Below are 16,787 nucleotides of genomic sequence, written 5' to 3'. Positions count from 1 at the left end.
GGGCATAAAACATGGATGGCAGCATGTCTATAACAGGGCTCCTAATGCTACTAACATGGGACTGAAATGGTGCTAGCAAGGGCCAGAACATTTTGCAAACATTTCCCATTGTGTAGACAGAGCTGTTTTCTTCTACAGGAGAAGGAAAAATAATTTCCTTATGGACAAACCTGCATTCCCAGAACACTCAAAATAGGCAGTAACTTAAACAGACATGCAAGGAGCATGGGCTCAGAGCCCTAGCGTATCACTGTGAACATGGCAGAGAGCTCTCTGTGGTGAGGCACTGGTCTAAGACATTACAGAAAAGCATTTAATCAAAGATCAAAAGGGCAATTACTAGACCTGCAGTGAAACTAACAATTTATATCAAAGAGCTCACAGTTCCTATTTCAATGTAGAAACAATAATAGATACAAGATAAACATAGGCAAGGGCTGATCCTGCAGCTCTTACTTGCATGAGTAGCCCAGTAAATATAGGCTACTCACATGAGTATGGACTACAGCACTGAAAACCAAATTTTGTATCTAGAACATTTTTAAAGTAAAAGTTTTAGAAGAATTTGTGCAGAATGGCTGGTTCTTCCTTGGTTCTGAGAAACTACTAAAAACGCCGGCAAACACATACTCTGTGATTGTGTCACACTATAGCAGCACCCAGGCTGCAGGCCTCTTGTGATGGAAATCCTCTTCTTTGGAGATTGAGGGGAAGAGCACTGGCTCAAGCCTCTCACAAACCTTATACCACCCGCTGAGCCAGGAAGCCTGACACAGATTAGAATAGACCAGAACACTGGCGGTGCTAACCAGGAAGAGGGTTGGCCTAGTCCACTTAGGAGATATGCTGATTATACAAAACATTCTCAGGCATCTTCCATCAGTGGGCCTCCTATGAACCTAGCCATGAATTAAAGCAATCATGGAGGAAAGCCTCTCCCCCCACAGCTCTTCTTGGTGTCTAGGGAGTGAATCCCTTATTTACAAAAGTTTTCTCTGCAGACATAAGTGGGTGCAAATTGAACCCGTATAGGGGGTAGCTAAGTCTTTCCTCTTAGGATGGGAATCAGGATATTAGTCCATAACAGGTTCTCTTTGACTTTAAAAATACAAAATCCTATTAGTATGAAGAATAAATGAGCATGTGCAGATCCACAAACACTCTCTAATTATCTGCTGACACATAAACTTTCTGGGTACATTCTGTCCACAAACTAAGCATTTCAAGTTGTGCATAGGCATGCACCTAAGAAGGAAAAATCCAATGAACAGCTACAAAATGAGCAATAACTGGCTAGGTTGTAGTACAGCTGAAAAGGATCTGGGGGTTATAGTGGATCAAAAATTTTATCTGATTCTACAATGTGCTGCAGTTGCAAAAAAGGCTAATAACATTCTGGATTTATTAACAGGAGTGTTATATGTAAGACATGGGAGGTAACTGTCTTTCTCTGCTTGGAACTGGTGAGGCCTCAGCTCGAGTACCGTGTCCAATTCTGGGCGCCATGCTTGAAGAAAGGTGAACAAATTGGAGAGAGTTCAGAAGAGAGCAACAAAAATGATAAAAGGTTTAGAAAACGTAATCTATGAGGTTAAAAATCTGGACATGCTTAGTCTTGAGAAAAGAAGACTGAGGGTCGACCTGACAACATCTTCAAATATGTTGAGGGTTATTATAAAGAGGGCAGAAATCAATTAGTCTCTGTGTCGACTGAAGGTAGGACAAGAAGTAATGGGCTTAATTTGCAGCAAGGGAGGTTTAGGTTAGATATTAGGAAAAGCTTTCTAACTATTAGGGTAGTTAAGCTCTGGTACAGGCTTCCAAGGGAGGTTGTGGAATTCTCATCATTGGAGGTTTTTAAGAACAGGTTGGACAAACACCTGTCAGAGTGGTTTAGGCTTACTTGATCCTGACTCAGTGCAGGGAGCTGGAATTGATGAGTTCTTGAGGTCCCTTCCTGTCCAACATTTCTAAGAATTTATGTGCCTCGAAAAGTAATAGGGACTTCCATTTTCTTTCAAAAGGAGAACCTCACTGGTTCTAGGGAAATTGTCACACCATCTAAAGTTTTGACTAGACTTGGAAAAAGGTTGAGTTCAGGTCAGGCTCATCTAATTAAGCCTGACCTAAACGTGACCACTTTCCTAATCTAGAAAAGGTCTACGTGAAAGTGCCTCCATGTGCTCCATTACTACAGCAATGGGGGTATATAAATATCTGAACAGTTAGAAAGATAATCTTCTATCCCTCCCTGAGGTTTCGATGACTCTTCATCAGTAGTGGAGAATCAATTAACTTCTCAAAGACACATTTATAAAAAAATCAACTGTAATTCACATACAAAAGATTACATTAAACTAACAGCGATGAAACCAAAAAAGTCATAAAAAATTCTCCAGAGTTAAGGCCTGCTTCTCTCTTTGGACTTGATCCAAAGCTCACTGAAATCAATAGGAGTCTTTCCATTGCCTTTAATGGGCTTTTGGATAAGTTTCAATGTTCTTAACTCACAATATCATGTCTTGGGATAGCAGGGGTGTCAGAACAATGTGTGAGGGAATTGTTGCCTGTTGGCTTGAGCAGGAAATCAGGACTCCTAGGTCCCTTTGATGGTTCTGACATCGATATTTTAAGCTATTTAACCACACCATGCCTCAGTTTCCCCGTCTAAAAATACTTATTTGCCTCCACACGGATGTTGTGATATTTAGTATTTGCAGAGATACTCAGATGAGAAGTACTATACAAGTGAAAAGTGTATTATTACTTATGTGCAGCAACAACTAGACAGACTGTCAGGATGAAATGACAGCTTTAACTGTTGCATTATTTTTCTAGCGGTCAGTTTAAAGCTGAAGTATGCAGTAATTTTAGTGTATGTACCAATAGGGAGAAGCAAACATAAATGCACAGATGATTATTGTAATATTACATTTCTTCAGTATCAGTAAAACGTCACAGTGTTTACAAGTGACCCATCAGAATGTCATGTAATAATTTCCCTGATCAACAAAAAGCAATCATGGAATACTGGTATGCATACAGTATCTCTCACACTGTAAAATCTGAGACCACTACACTGCTTGATGGTATAACAAAATAGACTATCACTTCCGAATTGTAAGTTCAGAGTTCACAAGTATGCATAACAGAATGTTTAAGAAAGAAACATATTACTCAGTACATTCGTCTCTGAATGGCAGGAACTGGGGTGTATTGTGGAATTCGGGGAAACACTGGCAAACCTCAAGAAGAAAACTCAATTAGTATTCAGGTAATAGAAGCTTTTTTGGAGGTGGGGGAAGAGACGCTATCTAGCCCCAAACTAGGGAAGTTGAAAGCTTATTTGTCAATTAAGAGACGGCAGTGTAAGCAGAGTTTAAACCATAATGACTTACCGAGAGAATTCCTGTTTACCTCTTGCTTCTTCCCAGAACACAGTTGAAAATCTTGGAGTTGTTATAACAATTTTATTATCATTTGCAAAACAGATTCTAAATTCATCAGATAAAGACACAATTGTATTCATTGACTCTGTATCAAGGATATGCACAGTGATAAGCATACAGATGGATGTACACACTTATACATGAATGAGATATGCTAATTAAAAAATGCAGTGGGCACTTTATTAAAAATTTATTGTACAATCTAAATCTTCAAAACATTTTACATCAACAAATACAGCAGCCTAATGCTTAGAATCATAAGTGATTTATCTTTAAAAGATTATATTTGTAACTGAATGCAAAGATTTTTGATGAACTACAGTTACATAAAAACTACTGGTTTTTATTGGAAGTATTTTGACTGTTATCTGTTTGTTCTCCATCCTTGAAAGAAATAAAACAAGTGTCTCAGCTTTCATTTTATCGGATAGATGGCACCATGTAGCATATTTCCCATGCTAGTTTGAATTACAGCTGTTTATCTTGCAGCTTTCTTTAAGATTAATTAAATGCAAATGTAACTGTGAATCATGGGAATACCTGCCAGACCCTTATTAATACCTTCACTTAAAAACCCTGTGCCAGAGAGTCATTAATTTGCAAAAAGAAAAGTGCTTTGCCTACAAACAATTCGTAGATGGCTGCCCAATTAGTCCAGTAGCATTCTGATCCTCCTTTCAGGCCCTGTGGCCCTTTGAGGACACAATAAGGCTCCAGTGATAACCTGGCAACCTAGGTAGAAATCCAGCCAAGTGTGAGCGTTTGAAGCTGCAGTTTGGCTGCCATCATGTCGGCAAAAAGAAAGAATTCAGGCACCATGTCATCCAGTACAAAGGATAAAAACAGATTCAACCGGAAATTCAATGTGGCACCACATATGGGATACATGAGTGCGGTTATACAACAGGCCACATATTTTTTTTGAACAGTCTCCTGCATGTGATGCCGAGGACATGTGTAACCATCATAACGTCTCTAGGAATCTGTATTTAATTTGAGTTCGGGTGGTGGCAGGGATTGGAGATCTGAAGCCGCCACAGGTTTGTGGCAGATGGCTCTGTGTCAGCTATGACAAGCAGCCAGGCTCAGCTTCCTCTGCAGATTTTCTTTTCTCTCTGATCAGGTAAATATGGGCACACTCTGGAAAGTTCTACAGATTCTGCCTTAGGCTACAAGTTTGTGACTTAGCCCCATCTGTCACAAATCTTCCCTAGGTTCTGTTGTGAGCAGAGACCTGAATTTACCATGTAGTGCTGCCCAAGAAAACTGATCCATCTCACCCTATGAGAAAAAGAAAAGGATTCAAATGAAGGAACATGAGCTGCTAAAACACAAAAGAGCTGTCCTTAGTGTGAACAAAATGACATAAATGCTTGATTAATATATAACTATTTCATGTCTCCAGAAGTAGATTCTGAAGTAGTGCAGATAGTATAAATACTACTGTAAACCAGGTCAGAAAATCCTGCCCTCTGATTGGATCAAAGTATTAGACTTCCAGTCTCAGGATGGAACAATTTTGTAAACAAGTGCTGTTTGCTGCAAACACTTCGCCTGATATCAGCACATTGCTGCGCTTATGAGGCTTTATGTCTGACTGAGAAGTTTTTAAATCAGAACAAAAACAGAAGATGCTTAAGTGATGATTTCACTTCCTCTCCCCAGAAACAAACTTCACTTTTAAAGGGACAGTCACGGGTGAAGCATCACTCTACCAAAAGTAGGAACTGTGCAGTTTGTTTTAAGAATGGTGCAATCATGAGTTTTAGCCGAACTTGGTTTACAAATATGCTTATTTTTAACATTAACTTTCTATTAAATAATGTAAACAGCAGGGGCTGGAAAGTCCAGAAGACTAAGAAAGGGATATGATGCCTGCTCTTCACCTAAGCCACCGGTTCAAATCTGATCCAGGTCAGTAGTGACTCAGTTACTGATTTTTTTTTTTTTAATGATCTACAGGAAATTATTTGGCAGTCTTCGTTTATTTGCTATTAGACAAGTATTCATGCCAACAAACAACTGAAAGTGTGGTTGGCAGTCTCAGCAGAGGTGCTGCCAAGGACTGAATGGGCAGGAGGACCAGACTCTCTCTCCCATCTTTAGACAGGGCAGACCATGGCAGGGGCATTATATGGAAGTTTATTGTGTGTTGTATTGCTATCAGTTCTGTGGATGGAAGACTTCAGTCTCCAGTATTTTTAATCTATCATTTTTCACATGTACTAAACTCAATTTAAATATTTTTGAAGTAAAATTTTCAGGATTGAGTAGCAGTAATGTGAATACTAGTCCTGATTTGACCAGACTAGTCCTGATTTTTTGGCCTTTATTTCATAACAACCTGCTGTAGGATACAAATAAATTATAATATCCTTCTCCACTGTGTACATCGGTGGAGGTGTGTTTGGGTTTTATGGTGTTCTGATACACCAGTACCATTACACAACTGAATATTTGTGTGGTGCTTGTATATATAAAACTGCAAAGGCTCTCATTGGTTGTTATTCAAAGGAGTGGAATATGAATCAACCAAAAGTTCCTAAAACTGGGACACTTCCAAGCTCCACCCACAAAACAAGCTCTTCCCACTGGAGGCATGAAAACAAGATTTCATTAGCAGAAGAGTAATTTTCCATAACACAATAGACCCTCTTCTTTCTTGCATGATTTTATCAACAATGAAATAATTAACATTGCCATTTAAACTATCATCATTAGACTTCAGAGTTAACATTTCATTCAAATTAAGAGGGCCAGTTCACTCTATTCTCAGACCTATCACTTCAGGATATCTGCAGATTCAGACAGACAGTGCTGCATCAGTTTTTTGCTCCATTAACATTTTTAAGATTATCTTTGCAACCATAAGAACTAAAGTTTATTTAATAGGAAAGCTGACATTGGGAGCACAATATGCCAACATTCAAGAAAACAGCAGTTCACTAAACCACTTTGAACTGGCTCAGTTCAAACCCTGTAAACCACCTTGTCCTCTTTTTTTAAGTAACAATTAGGTCGAGAAGAATCTAAGAGGACAAACTTGACCAATGCAGTAATTATCTTTGGAACTCTACATTCAAATACATCAAATGCCTTTGGAAACAAATGTTCAAATACTGGTCTGAGACTTGGCTGCTTTTTGAGGCATGAGGCTAACTGCCTTAAGCCATCTGAGAAGTACACCAGACATCTTTCATTGTACAAACCAGCCTGGCTTGTAATTCTTTGTTCATTAATTTTAACATTTCCTTCTTTTCTCCATATTTTAACAATCAGTTTTAGGGTGCAGGCTGATGCATCGTCTGTTCCCTGCTATTGTTATAATATAAAATACTTAAAAATCAGAATAACAATATCACAGATAATAAATAAAACCACCTGGAATCAGAAAGTAGCCTGTCTACCCTAACCAATCCAAATGACATGACTTTGTGTGACTCGCTTTCCTTGCTTGTTTGTATATTTCTAACAAGGAACGCAATGGAACATCTAAGTAACTAAACTAAAGACAAATCTTCTCTCACCAATCTATTAGAATTCTTTGAATGTGACATTGAAGTAATGGGAAAGGGAGAACCAAGTAGATATAATTTACTTAGGCCTTGTCTACAGTGAGGGAGGGTCAGGGGGAAAGATCATGTAGCTGAAGTTGACGTACTTAGATCTACTTACTGAAGTGTCTTCATGGTGATAAGTCGACTGCTGACGCTTCCCCGTCGACTCTGCCTGCGCCTCTCGCTCTGGTGGAGTACCAGAGTCAACGGGAGAGTGCTCAGTGGTCAATTTATCACGTCTTCACTAGACGCGATAAATCAACCCCTGCTGGATAGATCGCTCTGGAGGTAAGTGTAGATATGCCCCTAGGGCTTGGCTACATTGGCACTTTACAGCGCTGCAACTTTCACGCTCAGGGGTGTGAAAAAACACCCCCCTGAGCGCTGCAAGATGCAGCGCTGTAAAGCGTCAGTGTAATCAGGGTGGCAGCGCTGGGAGCGCGGCTCCCAGCGCTGCACCTACACCCATAAAGGATGTGGTTTATGTGCAGCGCTGGGAGAGCTCTCTCCCAGCGCTGCTGCTCTGACCACACTCACACTTCAAAGCGCTGCCGCGGCTGCGCTCCCGCAGCTCTGCCCCGGCAGCGCTTTGAAACTTCTAGTGTAGCCAAGGCCTTAGACTTTGACAAAGCTGCTCACAAAAAGTTACTGAAGAAACTAAGTAATCATGGGATCAGAGGCAAAGTGTGGTTATGAATCAAAAAATGGCTATGAGACAGGTGACAAAAGGTCAATTTTTGTCACAGCAAAGGATAGCACTTGGTTTTCTCAAAGTTCCATATTACCTCTGATGTTATTTAACACTTATTATTTCTTTATTGATCTTGTCAAGGTGGCGAGTAGTGAGGTAGCAAAATTTGCAGATGACACAAAATTAATTAGAAGACTGAGAAACTACAGAGGGATTTAACCAGGCTAGGTGAATGGACAACATGATGGTAGATGAAGTTCATTACTGATAAATGCAAAATAATGCACATGAGATTATTATTATTATTATTATTATTATTTGAACTACACATCCACCTCACAGGGTTCTAAATTAACATTATCAGCTCAGGAAAAAGGATGTGGTGAACACTGTGGACAGTTCATTGAAGACCTCTGAATGTTCAGCTATGGTCAAAAAAGCAAACAAGATATTTGGATGCATAAAGAATGGTATGAAAAATAATACAGAACATGTTGTAATGCCATTATATTAACTGATGACACAGTTTCATCTGGAATACTGAGTGTAGTACTGGTCATCCCATTTCAAAAAGGATTGAAAAGATTGGCATTATTTACCTTAGAAAGGAGACAAATAGGAGGGGACATGATAAATATATATATCATATTATATTATATCATTATATTTATCATATAAAAAATAATGAATGTCATAGAGATGTGAGACTGGGAGCGCACCAAGGAACTCAGAATACCTCCTGGCACTCCCTCTAAGTCCGCTCAGCCTGCAACACCTAGCTATGCCTAATCAGGAGAGCTGGATGAGAAATGGTTTTCCCAACCCAGGAAAATTTTTGAGATTTCAACTATTTTTTCTGCCTTAAATTGGGACAAAGAAAAAACCTCAGAAATTATCATGGAACTGAAATAATGAAATATTTCATTCTAGAAACAATATACACCTGTACCCCAATATGACATGAATTTGGATATAACGTGGTAAAGTAGCACTCCCGGGAGGGGGGGGGGGGAATGCAGGGCTGTATGCTCTGGTGGATCAAAACAAGTTTGATATAACGTGGTTTCATCTATAACGCGATAAGATTTTTTGGCTCCTGAGGACAGCGTTATATTGGGGTAGAGGTGTATGCTCATAATGATCCCTGGCTGTCTGCCTGGCAAGCCGCAGCACAGGTAGGGACCCTGGAAGCTGCTGACTGATATGATTCTTGTCAGTTTAACTGCTGCCCATTACTGAACAGCAGTGTTAAAGCTGAACAGACTCTTGATGTCAAGTTAACAAGAGACTGACCAGCGTCGCCACTGGGTAGCAGTAAAACTGTCAAGAATCATGTCATGCCAGTTTCTAGTCGGCAGCTTCCAGGACTTGTAGAGTCTCGAACTCCATATCCACCAGGCTAGTGGGCTGCCAGAGCCAATGGGCCTGGAAGCACAGGAAGCTCTGTGTTCTTGGTAGGCTGCATGGAGGTTGAAAGGGAACTGAGAGTCTGGGAACCCTGAAAGTGCAAGCTCGCAAGCTCTGAGGTTCTGTGGTCCATCAGAAATTTGTCAAAATCAAACCATTTCCAAAAACCAGTCTATTTTCGATTAATTGGCAAATCCTGACTAAAAATGATTAATCAGAATTTTTTTCCGATTAGTTTTACTAAATAGCATGATTGGGCCCTTAGACTGTAAATTACTCAGGGCAGGGGAAATAGGCCTGACTGGGATCTTACTTACTTAAACTGGTTTCACACCAGTGTAATGCCACTGACTTCAGTGGAGGTACTCCTGATTTAAACTAGTGTAAATGAGATAAAAATCAGGTAATATGTCTTTTCATATGCATGTAACATACTCTTGTGGTGTTACAGAAATAATAATAGTAGTATCAGAAAATGGTCCAAATTCTGCTCTCAGTTAAACTGCTATACGAATGAATTTGCCTGTATGAGCTGAAGTTGATAGAAAGCCTAGCTGGACTCATTAAGCTGACACTGGGAGCTGATGCACCATTGTTATTTGTTTAGTTCTTGACTGTGAGTGTACTGGCTTAGAATACACAAAAACAAAGACTAACTTTTAGCTAAATAAAACTAGAGCAGAGCAAATAATTGATCCATTATTTTTTGATACAACTATCCCCTCTTCATCTGTTAATCAATTGTGGGATGGAGCATTCAAGTTGAAATGAGTTTTCAGTGCCATTAAAGTATAAAGGGTAAACAGTGTGTACCATGAAAAGTCCTTATTAGGTACTTACACTTATGTATGTTTTTAAAATACTATAAATATGTATTTATGTAATGTACAGTTCACTGTTACAGTCTACTATATTAGCATGTTCACTTTCATGGGATTGGAGTGCGGGGGGGATTGCTTGTTTGAACTTCTATTAACAAAAACAGTGACACTCCAGGCCTTGTGTTCTGGTAGATATCAGCTTTACTTGGGCATTCAGAAGTACTTTGCTTCACTTTATACTTCACAGTGCACCCAAGACTTATTCACAACACAGCCTTTGGTGTCCTACATTTTTTAAGTTGATTGCCTTTTTTGTAACAAGTATCATTCTATCTTCCTTTGCCTCTAACTTTATAAGTTGGCACAAGCACTGCACATAATCGACATAATAATGCAGCAATGTATTTGACTACTTTTGATACTCTTAATAATACAACGGCAACAAAAATAAGCAGAAAATGTAAGCAAAGGCCTATTTCTATTTCAAGACTTATGAGACAGAATGTCTAAAATGTAAAGGAAAAATATTCTTTTTTGCTTTTATAGAGTTTTTCTGTCTCTTTGTAGGAACACACAGCTGTATTTTGAACTTTTAGTAATGGAGCATGCCAGAAAAGGTTATGAAAGAAGAGAAAAGGAGCAAATTGCCATATCAGATCTCTTTTCCCACTTTCCCTGTATCACTACTTTACATACTGTATATGGACTCCTAAGTGTAAAGCAACTAATATCGGTGAATAAGCTAATGTATGACCCAGATGAGTTCACAGCTGAGGTATTGTTTACTGCTAGTTTCAACTGTCTGAAGAAGTATTTCATTTACAACACATTTCTAAGTGGACATTCTTTCAGAACCTTTTAATGGTAGTTTATTTGCAAAATAAACAATTCTCGTATATTTGTGTCTATGTGTAGTCACATTCTCAAGGCCTGATCCAAAGCCTATTAAAGTCAAAGGGAATCTTTTTACTGACTGTCACAGGTTTTAGCTCAAGCTCTGGTTTTGTAATTCTAAAATGATTTGTTCCCAGTCCTTCCAGTGCTACTTGTTTCAAAAACTACACCTCTACCTCGATAGAATGCTATCCTCGGGAGCCAAAAAATTTTACCGCGATATAGGTGAAACCACATTATATCGAACTTGCTTTGATCCACGGAGTGCGCAGCCCCCGCCCCCCCGAGCATTGCTTTACTGCGTTATATCCAAATTCGTGTTATATCGGGTCGCATTATATCAAGATAGAGGTGTACTACAAATACTTAAAACTTGCAAACACTCAGTTGCAGGGTTAATAATATGCAACTTGAAGCGATGTGATAAACTGCTCCATTTCTGTAGTGGCAATTTACTTATAACTCATTCACCAAGGAGTGTTTTTTCAAAAGGAGGCACTGGACCCAAATGAAGCATTTTGCTTATGGGGCTGTGTACACATTCCTCTCTGTGCCATACTTTGATAGCATACTCTTTTAGTATCAATGTTTGTTCTGCCACTATTTCCATTTTCAGCATCCTAGCATTCCCTTTATACAGGAGCTAGGGATCCATACGCATAAGGTAGATCCATGTGAAAGAAAACTGCTAACCGAACGCAAAAAATTGGGAAATGTCAGGGTAAACGTTTAAGAACGGTTTTCTCTTTGAAGTCTCCATGTATAGTACTGACTCAAGAAGTAATGCTGAATACTGGAAGTGTTCAGTCAGCATTTTAAACTATTATGAGCTACCTTCTGAACCATTGCCAAGTTAATAGACAATGAAAGATAATGAGCTTGAAATTGGGTGTTAAATTGCATTTTTGGTTCTCTCCTTTTTTACTTGAAGTTTAACTGTTTCCTGCAGAAACAACATCTTCTTTTGATGTATCATTATGTAAATTACTATTTTTAGGTCACAACATAAGTCAAACATACATTCAGGACTAAATTATACCTCCTTCTGCATGGGTATGCTAAATGAGGAGAGGGGGCAGGTGATGCATGCATTGAAAGGCCAGGCATTTTCTGGTTCACAGTGCAAGGAGAATGGGGATAGGGGGATGAGTGCTGCTGGTAGTATTAGTGGACCAGGTTAGGAGAGGTTTACTTGGCAAGTCCACTACCCGAATGCTGGGGTGGCTACAGGTATCAAAAGGGGCACCTCTATCCATGCTCCTCCAGACCTCGAAAGATGTTGGAGAAACTTTTAAAAGTGCTTATGTGATTTAAGAGCCTAAGTCCCATTGAATTTCAATAGGTCTCAGACTCCTAAGTGACCTAGATGCTTTTTAAAATGCTACTTGTTATGCCTTTATCACGCTCTTTTAATGTGCCTTGCGCCGGTCTCAAGGGCACCTGAGGCTTGTAAGAGCCCTAATTTAGCACTCAGTGTTGTAAATTTTCACATTAGCACATGTAAAAATAATAGCTATGATATCAAAACATTACCATGTGATAATAAGTTATTACTGAAATAATGTAAAAATCAGTACACTATCTACAAACACATAACTAAAGGAAAGTTTAATTACTACCATGGCGTACAAATGCATCTTAAAAATCTGAAAGCAAGTTTAGCATAGACTAATGGATCAGAATTTTATTGGTCATTCCAATAATTTAAACTTTTATTTCTTTAAAGAAATCATTGCAAAGAATGGTGGGATAAATATTAGTAAATGATGCTTTCAGTAAACTTTCTTCTAAATTCTTCAGATAAGAAATTATAAGCACATTAAGAGTTAACTTTTACTTCATTTAAACTTTTAGTACAAAGAGTTAAATATTCACAATAATCGCCAAAATAGTTCCAAAAGGGGCAAAAAGAACTTACCTGATGTCATTCACCTCAACTTCTTGAGGACTACAGATTAAATTATGATAGGAAGGTAGGTTTATCCTCATTAGTGTAATTGTTGGATCTTTCTTTTACTTTCCTTTTAAACTAATGAGTTACATTAATCCAGGTTCATTTTTATAAGCCTCTTGGGTCCAAATGTAAAGGACAGTCATTTTAGAAAACAATAAATTAAAAAAAAAGCATGTAGCATGCATTAAGTGTATGTATTCATAAGACCTAGGTTAATACAACTGGCATCTAGTTTAATTAATCCTTGTTAGTGTAATAACTAATATCCCTCCCTAGCATGTTTCCTTTAAACATTAGTATGTTAATTAAATGTTGTTTTTTTTTTAAGTTTTTTTCTTTGTACTTCAATATGGCATTATATCTTGTAAAACTATTCTTAACAACTACCTTGTAGAGATGTTTCCTTACAATATCTGGTCTCTTGCAGAAATTCTGAAGCCTTTTAAAAAGCTGTTCAGGTGTAGAATACAGATATTCAGCTGCAAGAAAAACAGATACATTTTTAATGAAACAAAAACCTCAAAGCACACACTCGATATTAGTCACTTTACTAATTAAAAATGTATATTGCTCTGTGCCGCCTCGTGTTTTACATTATTTAAGCATGATTTTATAAGGTTACCTCAGCTCACAAGGATGTTTAATGCTAAATAAGACTGTGTAGTTGTGCTGTTTAGACATCTCCTTTGGGTGATTAAAATACATTATTCTAATGTAACACAATGCATATGTGATACATTTAGTGATGAGATTTTTCAAAGAACTGGTACTATATTAGTGTGTATCCTGTACCACAGTTGCATATTATTAAGTATTAAATGTTTAAATAATTTGGCGTGATTTTCAGACCTCTATTTTTCTCTCTATATATCATTAAAAAAATCTGCAATCCATTGCAGCAGCACTGACCTTTTGTTAAAAATGTATCATTATGGGTTGTGTATGCTAACAATGAAGAATGCTATTTCAAAACTTGCTTTTGTGTTATCTTGAAAGAACAGATGGTAAATATAAACTTAGTCTAATGTATTAAAACATATAAAATTTTCCTTAACACTAACATGTTGGCTTGCCAAATAAACAATTGCTTTTGCTTAAGTTTATTCTCAAACTTTACATGAATCATGTATTAAATTTCAACAAAAAGAATGTGCATCAAAGCAGCTACCTGGAAATATTTCTGGATACACCAAAGCGTTAGGACATAGTGGATAACAACCACAATATACAGCTTCTATCCTAAAGATTAAAAATGATAAACAAATACATTAAAAATACATCATGGAGCCAAAAACACATCTTTTGGTCCAACAGCATTGAAGTTGACTGCATAAAGCAGAAGTAAATCATTTTCCCTGTTCAACAGTATAATCCTTCTAACTGCCAAAGTTGCTCTTTTTAAAGATAATTTTATTGATCATATGAATTACATAGAACAGAACAGCGAGCATATGTTTTGTTCACTGAATAAATCAAAGCGCGGCTCTGCATTTTTTTGTTTTTTAAATACTGTTTAACACATTTTATAATCAGCAGACAGACACATGTAACAACATGGTGAAGTATGGACAGCTTTTCTTATTAATGCTGCAGAAAAACAAGGATATTCATGCAATAACAATTACCTAGCATAAAGTGTTTTGTTCTTAAACTATAGGAACTCAAACGTTACACTTAAACATCATCTACGCAAAGTGCCAAGATGTTGGGACATCTTCATTTTATACACATGATTCAGATCATGTGATTCAGGACACAAAATTTGTATTTTTTAATAAATACTGTCAAGAACCTTTTGCCAAAGCATTTAGTGGTTTATACTGTTGTTTTCTTGAGAAATAATTTACATAACCTTCCATAATATCAAACCTAAATATTTTATTATCATGAAAGAATGTCAGAAAGTTATCAAATAGCAAATCTAAAGAGAAATTATCAAGTTTATATTTGCATTTTGGTAACTGAACAGGTTAAAGTACTGAGTATTTAACTTATTCCTTCTGCATAATGACAGACATATAATCTGACATATAATAAATTTTGAAGATACAACTGTAATTTCTGTTGGCCAGAAATTACACAGTGAAATTCAAAGCACTTTTAAAAATATGTTTATTTTATGAAAGTCTGAATATATCCAACATGCTGACCAAAGAAGGGCTTTATTTTTAACTTCAGCTTATTTCCTCATCTTGTCAGCAATCACTTTTTCAAATTTATGATGACAAAACAAATGCACTTTAATGTAGTTCTGCACATTTTGTTTTTATTTTATTACATTCGCCTAACCTGGTTCAGAAAGAATTGTTTCTTTTTGTCCTGCTAAGTTTTGGGGGGAAAAGAAAGTTTTGTTTTCAATCTGTCCTTAGCCTTAGAAGGACCAAGATACACATTTCCTCTCAAATACTTAGCAAGGTATTAATAGCTTTAAACAATTGTCATTTCATTTTTTTAAATAATATGCATTTTAAACATTAAAAAAAAATTCAAAGTGTTCAAAGTCTACAACTATTTTTTTTTACTAAAGGAAAATGTTTCTAGTATGTGATTTACTTGATAATTTTTCAGTTTTTAAATGTTGTGTCAGATATCAAAACAAGTAGAATATTAAAGTTTTCTTTCACCATAAAAGAAAAAGTGAAACCATGGACGTTTCAGTAATAGCTGCAGGCCAAGAAGCAATCTGAGTCATCAATTGACTATGTAACATCCCCTTACCAAAACCTTGGTATGCATCAAGAATTAGTAAAATTAGACTCCAATATTTCTACAGTTTGTTGGGAAAAAGTTAAGATTTGGAATTATTCTTTCATTTGCAGATGATCTTATTTATATACTAATTTTCTACCTTTACACAGTAAAAACTGAATATATTTCCTTAGAGGTTCCTGGAATCGAACATTAGCTCCTACATACTATACACCTTTCAGATCATAATTCCTAGAGTTTGAAATATATTGGAAATAACACTCATTATATATTTTACACTGATTTTAGATTCAATATAAAAAGAGCATGATCATAACTTTCACATATTTTTGTTATTTAGCAGAAAAGTATAACATGACAATAATACAATTATTAATTATTTCAATTCTCAAGCATTACCAGTTAAATAATAAATAGAATTCCAATTGATCTATTGTTAAAATGGCTAGTAAATGACCTTTTTATTCCAATTAACAAATCGTCTGCTAAATCTATGAATCTTAATATTCAGATCTATTCACTTCAATTCATACAATTTATCTGCAAATAGTTGTTGGGCTTTTGATTCTAAATATAATTAGCTGATAATTTTGCTTGGCTGAATTACTTTTCTGGAGGGCCTGCTAAGGCTCTCAGTCGCATTATCTAGCAATAATGAATCTGATAGGTGAAATTTTTTTACTGTAATGAGGATGAGACACAGTTGTGACACCTGAGTCTAGTAATAACAGAAGACTGCTAATTATCGACAGCACTTTTTTGTGTGATGCACAGAGAAAGAAATCCCTCATTATTAAAAAATAAAAAGTTACAATTATAAGTGACACCGGAGGAGAGTAAATAAAATGGAGTGATTAAAACATTGCTGCTTTAAGGGTGTTTTTAATTAAGTGGAAATGCTAATGTTGTCATACTTAGCAGATGGGATTAAAATTAGTTATTGTAAGTAACTCATATTTTATGTTATGGTTTCCGCAACATGTCTATAAGATCTAAGAAAGTGATACATTCCATAAGACATTTTAAAAATGAAATTCTTGTAGTCTTTACAACTCATAATAATGAACATCATGAATAAACTATTGGAAAAAAAATCCTGCCAAGGACTTAAATAGTGTGGAATGTAACCAGAATATATTGGACTGCTAGAATCACACTGCTGGTCTGCCTCTTTCTTTTGCAGATTATTACATTTCATATTTACTTCAAACTCGATAATAACAAAGTTTAGCGTTTGGGCAGGCATCCAACTTCAAATGTGGTGTCAAGAAGGTATGGATCTGGTGCAAGGAAAGATGATGACCA

The 16,787-nt window shown here is 36.8% G+C and overlaps 1 protein-coding gene across 7 annotated transcripts in view; it reads right to left on the bottom strand.

The window, feature by feature from the left end:
• Nucleotides 1-3,448: 3,448 nt before the first annotated feature.
• QTMAN (queuosine-tRNA mannosyltransferase) overlaps nucleotides 3,449-16,787 on the bottom strand; it is a 359,192-nt gene continuing 345,853 nt past the window's right edge. For 6 of the 7 annotated variants that reach the window (XM_075070243.1, XM_075070244.1, XM_075070242.1 and 3 more), the window contains 3 exons: nucleotides 13,942-14,012; nucleotides 13,161-13,252; nucleotides 3,449-4,730 (listed from right to left, as the gene is read on the bottom strand). In XM_075070243.1, coding sequence (XP_074926344.1) covers nucleotides 4,647-4,730; nucleotides 13,161-13,252; nucleotides 13,942-14,012 — 247 coding nt within the window. In that variant the 3' untranslated portion in view covers nucleotides 3,449-4,646. Of the gene's footprint in view, nucleotides 4,731-13,160; nucleotides 13,253-13,941; nucleotides 14,013-16,787 lie in introns of those variants that run through there. The other variant, XM_075070246.1, reaches the window with a different exon arrangement.

This window comes from Chelonoidis abingdonii, chromosome 10 (assembly GCF_003597395.2).
Source record: "Chelonoidis abingdonii isolate Lonesome George chromosome 10, CheloAbing_2.0, whole genome shotgun sequence".
NCBI lineage: Eukaryota > Metazoa > Chordata > Testudines > Testudinidae > Chelonoidis > Chelonoidis abingdonii.
Note: the sequence above shows the minus strand (reverse complement) of the source record. Positions and strands in the feature narration are given on the sequence as shown.